Source organism: Sorex fumeus, unplaced genomic scaffold (assembly GCF_029834395.1).
Source record: "Sorex fumeus unplaced genomic scaffold, SorFum_2.1 ptg000018l, whole genome shotgun sequence".
NCBI lineage: Eukaryota > Metazoa > Chordata > Mammalia > Eulipotyphla > Soricidae > Sorex > Sorex fumeus.
Window position 1 is genome coordinate 25145191 of NW_026606075.1, and position 12903 is coordinate 25158093.

The following is a 12903-nucleotide window of genomic DNA, read 5'->3' on the forward strand; positions in this document are numbered from 1 at the left end:
GAAGTCAGAGGCCTGGGCACGGCCGTGATAAACAACCAAGTAAGGTAGAAAGCAGTCCTCAACCAGAGCTTCTCAAGCCTTCCTGTTTCCTTGAACCACCTGCAGAGGCCTTCAGTTCTAATGTGTTTCTAATCTTCCCAGTACCAGAACCATACCACATCCAAGGCAACGACTCAAAACCATCTGTGAAGGGTGCAGGTGCAGAGAGTTTTTTCCAGTCTGTTCAGGTGATCCCAGTGTTTGAGAAGCACCATCCTCGACACTACAACATCAATAAATCCATCCAGTCAGCCATAGTGAGGACCATTTTCTTGCTCTCTACACCCAGCTGGGGAAACCCTTGCTAGAGCCTTAGCAACCCTCCACTGGTCAGCAGTGGAGGATGCCGTCTCAATTATTTCTTAAGAAGAGTGACTTCACCAGAAAGGAACTTAGCTCACCATTTCTTTATAAGCTGCTTAACATTAGTGCCCCAGGTGTCAACTTCAGGAAATCAACTTAAGCTTGTACAAGACAGCCCATGAGTATACCCTGGGATTTGGAGATTGGCACTATAAAGCATGGATGTAATAATGACATTAAGGAAAAGTGGCTGACGTGACTGGTCACAAGAATAGTACTAACCATAGTGTTACGTGATCGTCCTAAGCCCTGAAGGATATTTGACAAAAGAACTTTGGGCAACCCAGTTGAAAATATCCCTCCAGATAAGTACTTTTGCATGGAAAGCTTTTCAACCCCCCGTTCCCCACTCCCCGGTCTATTACCACTAGCCACATACAAAGATGCAGCCACAGAAGTGATTTTTGTCCAGAGGTTACAAATATTTAGAATGAGAAACACGTAGAAGGCACCTACATTTGGTCCATATTTCTAGCAACTGTCAAGTTCCAAAAAATTCTCCAAAGTACTAATGGGGGAGAAAAGTCAAATTATATGACATAATCAAAATTCTTCTCTAGTGGGCCAGCATTACAATGAATTATTACTGAAACCTTTTCCTTTGGAGAGGAAGAGAGCCAGGAAGAAGTTAATATAAACCTCTAGGCACAAAACTCTGCCAGGAAAATGACTTCTAGCGATACAAACACAAGGCAGATGTTCCAAAAAGAAATTTAAAATTTAATTAGATGTGAAATCTTCCAGCCATTACCTGTGTGGTGGCAGGATAAGAACCACAAACTGGATTTTTAGAATCATCTTTCTTTGTGTTACCTCCCATTTCTGGGAGTACAGTGAATAAGGCACTTGCCTCGCATGTGGCTGACCCAGGTTCAATCCCAGGTGCTAGGCATGGTCACCTGAGCATAGCCAGGAGTGCTCCTGTGTACAGAGCTAGGAGTAAGCCCTGAGCTAAGGCCCCAAGAAACAAAACCAAAAACGAAATCACCTTTATTCCAAGTCAATAAGAAAGTATTCCGTGAAATAACCAATTTTTCACATTTTCATAATGATCAAGCAACTACTTTAAAATAAATCAATTTGACTAATTTAAAGAAAGTCTTTTTTTCTTCTTTATTTTAATTGTTTAGAGTAAAAGTTCTATTTAACTAATGAGCCAAACAAATCATCCTTCTGTTGAATTTTACACATCTCTGATGGTAATGGACCAAACCCATAAACGTGGGAATACCAAAATAAAAATTATAATCATCATTAAAGTTGTACATTTGCTCTTTTGGCTATATTTGCCAACTAAGACAGTCTCTCAAGATTATGTCAGCACATATTACATGCCTTGAAGTGCCAGTTTGAATTTTCTTACAATACTTGTAGGACTTTTTTCTGGTTGTCAATCACAATTAGATTTTAAAAATAAGAAAAATATTTTTAAAGTTGAAATATTGTTTCTACATGATCTTTATATAAACTTTGTACCAGTAAATCAAAAGTAACTCACTCTAATGCAAAGCTCTCCTGATAATTAAAACAAGTGAAGATCTGTTTTAAAACTGAAATTGTGTGGGGGCTGGAGCAATAGCACAGTGGGTAGGGCGTTTGCCTTGCACGTGGCCGACTCAGGTTCGATTCCCAGCATCCCATATGGTCCCCTGAGCGCCGCCAGGGGTGATTCCTGAGTGCAGAGCCAGGAGTAACCCCTGTGCATCACTGGGTGTGACCCAAAAAGAAAAAAATACACTGAAATTGTGGTTTAACGTCAATGTACTTCCTAGAGATTTTAATTTTTTCCCCACCTCAGTGCATGGATGCAGTATATCATTCTTGGTATGTTTTTCCGGTCATAGACATCTGTTGTTTCTGGATAAAATATCTAGAAAACAAACAAACAAAAAAATGTGTTTAGGATGTTGGACTTTTCACAATTAATTTAAACTTTCCCAAATGAGTCAACTCTGATCATCTTCACTGTTTCACTGTTCTCACCAATTTGAATGCAAGTAACTCTATTATGGCTTTTTTTTTTTTTTTGGCTCCACCAAGGGTCAATCACCAGCTCTATTTCCCAGGCCTGACAGTGCGCCTTCGAGTGGTTAAGTGGAGACAGAGGTTCACAGGCAGTCACATCAAGAAGGCTGCATCCGTCAGCACTATGGATATGAGCCCTGTGATTCAACTTTCCATAGCAAAGGTGGCCTGGGATGGATGTCTTTAAATTATACATTGTTGAAAACGTGGCTACACATTGTTTTGCAAACATGGTGGATACACAAACAATACACATATGCAGGTTTTCTGATTCCCCCTTCCCCTTACATTAAGCTGCGTACAATCTGAATATGAAATATGGAGGAAAATACCTATAATACTATATCTAGGTTATTAAGTATTTTTAGAACACACACACATTTTCAATCTTTTTTCAAATGTCTCTAAGGTTTCATGCTTTGGATGTGTACCTGAAACACAATTTTAGGTATTATAAACCTGTGTAAGACACTCAGCAGAACCTATTATTCTGAAGAGCATTCTCTCTGACGGATGCATGTGATGCTTCCATCAATTTGAGCTATAATTGAACCAGTTCCCAGGGTTGAGTACTTTTTGACCTCATTTCCCTGCATTACAGATCAATGCATGAACATTCCCACATTTTCTGAGCACCTGATTACTTCTTTTGGATAAATATCAAAGTATGGAGTTACTAGATGAAAGATCTGAACATTAAGGCTTTTAGTACACATTTACATGGTTCTTAAACTTGACACTAAAAGCTTAACCAAAAAACAGATTTCAAAACAGGACACCCAATCTATCTGTTCCTAGGCACCGAAAATAAATAAATAAAACAGGGAACAAGAGAGAATAATCAGGCTTGACGATTCTATGATTTGGATAAGCATATTGGCATTACTTGCTTTCAGTAAATATTTTACAAAACTTGACATAGAAACTAACATTAAATCATGTACCATATGGTAGTACTTCAAACTCCACTACAATTTTCTGTTGGACATTGAAAAAAGCTAAGGAAAGAAAGTTTTTTCGGCTCCAATGTATAGTCAGTGCAAGAGGAAAGAAAGTGTTCTTTGTAAGGCTGATGGGGCAAGAAGGGTCTTCTAAGGTTTCTTTATCAATGTCCTAACAACATGATTTGAGCTTCTGGGCTGTTCAAGAGTCAGTAACAGGACTTCAAATGCAGACGGATGTTATGGGGGTTTCAAGGTTCTCATGATAAGCAGAGGAAAGTGACAGGGCTCCCTCCATTTTCTATTTGCATTTTTCCTGAAAAATCAGTATGAACATGACGTCTGTTAGCAAGACAACAGGAGAAAATCAGCATTCACTCAAGTGTTTTTTACAGCAATGTATCTCCAGTATCGACCATGATGCATAGCACAGAGTAGGGGTGTTAGTAAATGGAGGATTTAACAGCAGCCACACACATCAGCATGGGTTCAGTATGCTACGCCTCATGCCTGCATAGTAATGTATCAATGACTTCATGGTGAAGTGCAGTGTTGAAACAGAGCCTTCTGCAGGGATCACTTGTTTGGCTTAAAAATCAAAGGAAATCTGGTCCAACACAAACATATATTTAAATCAAATCTATCAAACATAATGACATTATCCCATTTTAAAGCATGCTGCCTCATACAGAAAATGCTTTTTAAAATTTCTTTTCTGTATTAGTCTCTTTCTCACTAAGCTCCTAGTTTTTTTTTTTTCCCTCCCGTTGATCGTCGATTTGCTCGAGCGGGCCCAGTAACGTCTCCATTGGAGACTTTGTTGTTACTGTGTCTGGCATATCGAATACTCTCGGTAGCTTGCCGGGCTCTCCGTTAGTCCTTTCCAAATCACCCTGTGAACTCTGCTTTATAATTAGTGTTCAGGTGGGAATAGATTTAATATTTTGGGCATTTTACGAGATGTGAGAGTAGAATGTTTAAAACTGATAGAACAGTGGTTAAAGAGAGATCAGTGAGTTGGAGCAGATGCTTTGCAGGCAGAGAGGCTAGGGTTTGATCCCAGATTCACATGAACCCCAAAGTACTACCAGGAGTGACTTGGCTGTATAACCACTAAGTCAGGAGTATCACTGAGCACTGCAGGGTATGACCACTGCCTTCCTGCCCCCCACATAAAGAAAAATAAGAACAAAATAAATCAGTATTGACAATTTTAAGATAAAATAAGTTGAGCTGAAACAAATATGTCACTGTCACTGTCACTGTGCTCTCGTTGTTCATCGATTTGCTCAAGCGGGCACAAGTAACATCTCCATTGTGAGACTTGCTGTTACTGTTTTTGGCATATCGAATACATCATGGGTAGCTTGCCAGGCTTTGCTGTCTGAGTTGAATACTCTCGGTAGCTTGTCGGGCTCTCTGAGAAGGGCGGAGGAATCGAACCCAGGTCAGCCGTGTGCAAGGCAAACGCCCTACCTGTTAAGCCATCTCTCTGGCCCGAAACAAGTATGAGGACAAATATATTAAGTATATACATAATTTACATCAAGAAATCTTTATTGGAGGGATAATATTTTTCAGTTGCAAACCTGTATTAGCAATAATAATATTCAATGTCTAACATTCCCACATTTTCTGAGCACCTATCCCCTATTTCCAAAATGGACCAATCCTAAATAATTTTTTTATAGTAGCTTTGAAAGGTAAGCAATACAAAACCTGGAGGATCTGGAAAGCATTGTGCATAGAGAAAAAAAAATCACTAACCTCAAAAGATTATCTAGTATATAACTACATTTCTAGATCATTCTGAAAATGACAAGAGAGAGGCTAAATTAGAGGTGGCCAGGGACAATAGTGGGCAAGGGTAACAATATGATGGCTCCCTTTTCTATAGTATCTGTATCTGACTTGTGGTGGTTACCCCACAAATCTATCATGGGAAGAACTCCACAGAAACACATGGACACACACACAACGAATGCATAGAACATCGAAAGGCAAGGAAGGCCCATAACTCATTAACATCCCTAAGTCAATCTGACTCTGTTGTCCAGCTCTGGGATGTCACCACATTGGGGAAAGTGGAATGAAGGGCACGCAGAGATGTATGATTTTGCAACTTCCTGATTCTGTAATTGTTTTTAAATAAGAAAAAGTAGCAAAATGTCTCCCAGATGCATTCATTTCCCCATTTCCTCCAGCTGCCTACTTGTTTCGTGTGCTTAAGGGTACTTGCTCTTTGAATTTAATAAGCTCCGAACTACTTGCTGAGGGAATTTTATGGGACGATCTCTTTCAGGAGTAACAGCTATTAACTGCAGAGTCCTTGGAATTTCAGTTGGTACTGCGATTGATATTAATATTTTCTGACCAAAATTAAAATTTACAGTGTGACACTCTGCAGTGGTAGAATGAAATTCAGAACTGAAAGCAGAGGTTCTGGGCTGACTTGGCCTCCTACCTCCTTTTCAGATAAATAAATAAATAAATAAATAAATAAAAAGCTTATTCAGTTCAGTCTCTCCCAGCCCTCTCAGCCCCTGGAAATTTACCTTCTTCTATTTTTATTTGTAGGGGAGTGTTTTGGGGTCACACTGTCAAGGCTTACTCCTCGTGGTGCTTGGGAGACCATATTTGGTGCCGAGGAATCAAACCGGGGTTGGCAGCATGCAAGGCAAGTGCCATACCTGCTGAACTTTCACTTCAGCTCACTTCTCCCCTGCTTCCCACCCTAGTGTGGGTGAGGAGAAGGCAAATCTACTTTCTTTAAGCGGACAGAAAGTAGCCCCCTAATTGCACCTGGTTCTACCACCACCACCCTCTCCACCCCGCTCCCCCACCCCCAACTCTCCAATCATTCCAGCATTACTCTCAGGGGGTAGAATCTCCCACTTTGGGAAGCACTGACCAGAACTATAAAGAGTAAGATAAAAAGGTGAGTGAAAGGCTGGCAACTTTAAATCAGCTTCTCTACCAGTGAAAGCTTGTTCTATCCGTGTTAGATTTATACAGACTTTTACCTGGCTGTTTGCAATCTGGATAACCGGTTTCATTCTGAGTTTCTAGCACATATTTCTTTGTTTTGAGCCTTTCACATTTCTATTATGTTTCTCACACCTCTGTTTCTGAGGAAAAGGCAGTCTGGTGAATGTGGTGCGTTAGCCCTTCTAGTCCACCCAACCATTTTCCACCATGAGGTACCCGCATGGTGTCTGGCTTCCTACGAAGGCTTTCCTATGGATTTGGAAGCTTACCTTGGGGAGACCAATGGACTCCATCGCTCGCAACCACTGGACGGTGTTATCTGTATGTCGGAAATGAAGGCCGGATTTCTAATGGGAGAAGAGGGGTAGGAAAAAAAGAAAGACAGGGTCGCAATGAAAGTGGGTCATCCACAATAATATTTTTCAACAGCAAGATGGTTTTCAATTACATTTCTCTCAGAATAAAATTATAAATACTCACATGCAGGGATTAGATTATGTCTGCAACACCCCAACCAGTAAGATGGAACAGTGCCATTCCCATAATGTATACACCTGAGGTAATTTTGAACTATAACTCTTCAAGACCACTGTGACTCACACACACCTATGTGTACATGCATGAGCGCTCACACAAAAGAATGAGATTTAGAAAACCACGGCCAAGAAGCCTAGAAACTTCAGGAAAAACAGCATTTTGGGGAGTGGGGATGGAGGCGTCTTGAGAAGTACCTAGGGCTTACTCCTGGCTCTGTGCTCAAGGATCACTCCTGGCAGGACTTGGGGAACCATTATGTGGTAGAGGGAATCAAACCCAGGTTGGTCATGTGCAAGGCAAGCTCCATATCTCCTGTACTATCCATTCCTCTAAGCCCCAATTTCTTTTTTCTACTTCTGCAAAACTGTATTTTCTGATGGTAAATGTAGATGATTTTTCTGGAAAAATCTCCAAAAAGTAAAAAAATATTTTAATGCTAAAAAAAGAAACAAGAAACACTTCACAATTCGCAGCTGATGTTCCTATCCCTCCCTCCTATAATTTAACCCTATTTTTGGCCCAGGGAAAACAGTAAACCATCATTGAAAATGGCTTCCTTGACCTTTTTCTATCTATATAACAACAACAAAAAAATCTTTTTTGGTCCATTTCCCTTCTTCAGGATAGTTCTTATCCTCGGCTATTTTTTATGGCACAATCTATAAATATTACATCTGTATCTGCATCACTAGACTTAGCAGGAGTCAGGCAAGAGCTAAGGGGTCTGGGGCATATGAGCTGTAGGAACGAGTATCTGAGGTCTGTCTCCAGCACAGCATGACCTCCCCCAGCACCACTGTGAGTAACCCTGGAGGCTGCAGACACGACTGGGCCCAACAGCACTCATCATCCAGCCCGCACTTTGAACCATCTGATCTGGCCAGCCAAGTATCACTGAGCAGTCTAATTCGGCTAATAATTGCAGGAAAAGGCTAAATCTCTCAGAGCTCAGTTCTTCAGCCATATCAGGGATGAGGATTACACAAAGCTCTTCCTTGCAAAGTACAATCAGGAATGCTGACATGGAGAGAGGGGAAATAGCCCAGGGGCCAAGGGCATATGCCATGCATGTGCAAGGCCTTGGATTTGATGGCCAGCACCACGCAGCATCCCCAGAACTGTTGGGGAGCCCCTTCTCCATGAAAGACTAAAGCTAAAAGTTTCATTCACTTTTAAGTTCAGGAAAGGGGTTGGAATGTCAAGTAAGAGGCAGTGAAGGAAAGAGTAGCTATTCTGGTTAACCAGTCAAGTACAGTAAATGAAATGATCATTGTCATATCCATTTCAAACAGGGGCTGAGGACGTTCCCCTCATTTTCTAACAGGGAGGCCCATCTGCTGTGCAATTCCATCTAACAGCATTAAACTCATTCCTTCGTATATTCATCAAAATTCATGGCTATGCATTTACTTAGACTGTGTCTCAAACAGAAAGGACCATGAGCCCATGTCCTCCTTGTTCTGCATGTTATGCTGAGTGCCTGAAAGGTATGGTGTTTGGCACATGGGATATATTCACACGGGCTGCATACAGGGCAGATTTCTATCCTAAGGACATTTCTTTATTTCTACATATTCTTTATTTACACCCTAAGGCACAACTTTATTCTTAAAATGCATTAATAAAGTTGACCATGGTAACTTGTTAATAAATCCTTCAATAAAGATAAACATCAATGGTGATGCTTATTTACCACTGGAACAATGGTCTCAAACCTCTCCAGTATGTGAAAGAATCACCTGGAGTGATTGTTAGGAGGGCAGCTTCCTGGGCTTTGGACCAAGAGATTCCATGTAACTTAGGAGTTTGGGGTGGGGTCCAAGTATTCATATTTTACATCCATCCAACAGCTGGTGCTGCAGGGTTAAACATCACACTGAGAGAGTCAAACTCAAAGGACCTTAAAAAACTATGGAATAAAACAGGAAAGAAACTATGGAATAAAACAGAAAAGAAATGGAGTCCTTTGATTTACTTAAATTCCCTGTTCCTCTTTCCTTCAGCCAATAGCCATTTCCCTAGCACCTGGGAGGACACAGATCCCCACCACCCACTGAGGATGTGGCAGAAAGACACACGTCTTTGCCTTCCTGACACATTCACAGTAAAACACTGTGTGTCCAAGACGGATGAGTCAGGTGCCACAACACAGACAGCATGGTGATATCTCTCAAGCCAGGAGTAGAAAGTGAAGGTTGCCAATGAAAGAATAACCATTGTTGGCAGGTTTAAGTCGAATACCTAGGATAGTTCTTTATTCTTCAACTCAAAATGAGGGGGATTCTATGTAATAAAAAGACAGAACAGCAGGCAAGCTGGCATGTATTGATTGTTTACTCAACTGCCATAACCCCTCTACTATCTCTCTGACCCAGCTGACATCTGCTTAACTCAAATCAGGTCCCTGGATCTCTGGGACAGGGCTGTGTCTTTGGGGACCCATGGCTAAATAGGCAGGTGACATTTTATGGCTACAATTTCAGCAAACCGTGCCGCGAGGTCCCAGGCTCATGGAATGCCTGGCTTCCAGATGGCACTGCAGAGAGCAGGGCCCGGCTTTGCCAGCCTTCTCCTGCATTTCCTCATCTTTGCTGCAGGTCCACGATCAAGTGCTCCTTAGAAAGGATCTCAGGACAGGCCAAAGCTCTAAAGAAGGCAAAAAAGTCTCCTATTTACACAAGTACTTGTCTCCTTTCATTTTTATAACAGAAATGGAATAGCCTTAAGGAAAAAATTATTATTATATGAAAAATGGCTAAAAATTGTCATTTAAGTATATCTGGCTTTCCCGGATTGAATAAAAAGGAAAAAAAGAAATGCCTCCCCCCGCCTTTCTCTGGTGCATTAGCAGAGGGAGAGCTTCCTCCGTCTGTCCCGTTTTCTCCCACCTCACAGCTGGCATCAACCTCCCTCCTCCCCGTCCCCCTCTTCCCATCCTTTCCTCCAGGCACCCCAGTCTTTGAGGGGCCTGATGGGGCGGGGGTAGCACAAGGTCCGCCCCCACCCCCAAGTTTTATGCAGGCATGCCTTCGCCTGCCAAGACTCCACATGGGTTTTATTTGGGAGAAGAGACTGGAAATAATGCTCCCTTCTCAACCCCCAGAGAGAAACTAGTACTCATTCTGAGAGGAGGATCCATCCCCAGTGCAAGGAGGAAATGGCCTCTGTTTAAGGTGCCATCGAGGGGCCACAGCTAAACCAGGAAGAGAAACTTAAACTCCACCTTCATGACGTGTCAGGGATAAGGGTTAGTGCCGCCACGTCTCTGTGTGCTGATTTGTACCACCCCCAACCTCCAAACAAAATACCCACAATCTCCGTCCAGGGCCAGAGCACCACCCCCACACACTGTTGTCAACTCCACACAGCTCTTCGTGCCACATCCTATAGGATGGGAATAACCATTCTATATAAGCAATGAAGGAAGAAGGGTTCTCTGAAATGCAGACAAATGTTCAATTAGTTTATGGTCCAGAGGTACCCATCAATACTGTGTGCTTGCTTTCCTGAGCCTCTAAAACTATTCCTCAAAAATTAGAAAAGCTTGGGGCTAGAGCGACAGCACAGTGGGTAGGGCATTTGCCTTGCACGCAGCCAACATGGCCTACCCGGGTTCGATTCCCAGCATCCCATATGGTCCCCGAGCACCGCCAGGAGTGATTCCTGAGTGCATGAGCCAGGAGTAACCCCTGAGCATCGCCGGGTGTGCCCCAAAAAGAAAAAAAAATTAGAAAAGCTAAATTTTGGCACTAAGTCATTGCTTTGAAATCTGTGATAAACAAAATGAGCTGAAATGCTGAGGTGAAATCTACAATTTAGCAAAGTCAATTGAACAACATACATGCTTCCAATCACAACATTATTCAAAGGAGAAAGTTTTGCTCAAGTAACTTTTTAGACGAGACCATAAAAAGACTCATTCAAAAACAGATATGTCAATTTATCTTCTCTGCTGTTAGCCTAAATGATTACTCAAACTTCTGCTGCAAATTCAATATGCATATGTAAAAAATAAATTTCATCTCAATGACAACCAAAGACTGCGGATCAGGCAACAAATGGGAAATCATTTCTTTTCAATTATAGTTAACGCTGTTCCTGCAAAGGTAAGGGAAATAACTTGTATTAAGAAAATCTACAGATTAAAAATACTGATACAATGAAGCAAATACAATATATAAGAAAATAATCAAGTTTTCAAGAAGCCTTAACAGACTATGATCTAATATATACAGGATGCCACATCATTCATAAATTTCCACACATCATAAATTTCCCTATGGAGATACATTGAATGGAGGGTGTCCTTTAGGCTGGCAAAATACACACGGCTTTTCATCATACCCCACAGTGAACAGTGCCCAGAGGGGATAGGGAAATAACTGTGTGAAGGGAGGCGAGAGTGATTTCTTATAAACCAAAGAACTCCATATCTTTTCTTCTATGCTTCATTCCTCCACTACTTTGTGTATGTGTCTGTCTGTGGGTGTGTGTGGCGGGGGTGGGGGTGGGGGAGTTGGACCATACCTGGTAGTGCTCAGAGCTTACTCCTGACTCTGCACTCAGGGATCACCCCGGTTGCGTTCGGGGGACCATATGTGGTGCCAGGGATTTAACCCGAGTTGTGCAAGGTGAGCGCACTGTCTGCTGCACTATCCCTGGCCTGATGGTTGAGGCATTCTCCTGGTTGTGCTTTAGCCCTCAAGCATGTTATTTAGGAAGATCAGAAGGACTTGGGGGGATTTTAACCACTGCGTGGATGATACAAGTAAGAAAGAAAGTTTGAGGAGCTCTGTTCTAAAATATGAATCTATTTGAAAGAGAACAACATTGGTGTTTATTTCAGCTTTATTTCCTCCACATGCCTCCCTAGATTAGCCTTGGAATAATCCTTTAAACCAGCTGCAAACAGAAAGGTGAGTCTGAGTTTAGTTTTCAAAACCAAATGGGAAGAGAGTCTAGCCGACAACGGCATGAGTATTCCTTTCTATCACACTGACCCTGACTTGTTAGAGCCACAAGTTCAAGTCCCAGCTGGGTACTTTCTTTCTTGATGAGAAAGAGGAGTGCCATAAACGGTGGGTAATGAAAAACAGGAATATCCCTACTTCTGCATTTACTGGTGCTAATAAAAGTGACCTCCATGAAGGAAGGGATCATGGGCGCAGGGGGGCTCACAACCTTGGCCAGAAATCAAAACTATGCTTTTAAGCTTGCGGCACTTCAGGAATGATTATTATTAACAGGCTTCAAAGGCCAAGGACAGCCCCTTCTCCTTCACCCCGTCCCCCAACCCTTGCAGAAACAGTGAAAGGAAGGAAAGGAAATGAAATACTGAAGTTTCACTTTCAGCTGGAAGCCAAAACCAATTAACTCTCAGTTACCTTATAACGTGTTTGTTCCACATCATAGATCTTTTTCTCCGATACCATTTTCGGCGCAAAGAACTTGGCCAACTTTGCAAGGTAAACTCCATTCCGAAGTCCTTCTTCCAGTTCAGTGGTAGGTGGCAATTCTTCAACTAAGCAAACTTCCATCCACCTGAGGGGATTGAAAACAGAAACACAAAAACCTTTAACATGACTCCCATCCGGGAACTTGGTATAGATGTCCAGACACAGAATTTTCCCTGGAGGTTGGAGACAGCCACAAAGGGGGCAGGAACGGAGCCCTGTTTCCGTGGCACCGCAGAGAGGAGAGGGCATTTGCATGAAACAAAGACCCAGGTGAACGGAGGGAAGCAAAGCCCAGAGGTTGCTGGGCCAGAGGTGCTTGGCTTCACCTAGATCAGAGCCTTGGTCAGTTTGCGTTGGTGCCCAAAAGGGGCCCAGTCATTTTGTATAAGGGAAATTATTCTGTTTGACACTACAGAAAAACTAGTTCCAAGTTTAGGAGCACTTAGCAGAGAAGACTCTAGTCGGAGCTATGCCCCCGAGTGAGCATGGTAAGACACACGATAAATTCAAACTCCGAAATAAGTACAGAAAGAGGTTAGAAGGCATGAAAAAGG

The 12903-nt window shown here is 42.2% G+C and overlaps 1 protein-coding gene across 1 annotated transcript in view; it reads right to left on the reverse strand.

The window, feature by feature from the left end:
* IQGAP2 (IQ motif containing GTPase activating protein 2) overlaps positions 1–12903 on the reverse strand; it is a 302579-nt gene that overhangs the window by 129445 nt on the left and 160231 nt on the right. The window contains exons 3-5 of the mRNA XM_056112425.1: positions 12278–12434; positions 6626–6703; positions 2196–2272 (exon numbers count right to left, since the gene is read on the reverse strand). Of these exons, the coding sequence (XP_055968400.1) occupies positions 2196–2272; positions 6626–6703; positions 12278–12434 (312 nt within the window). The remainder of the gene's footprint in view (positions 1–2195; positions 2273–6625; positions 6704–12277; positions 12435–12903) is intronic.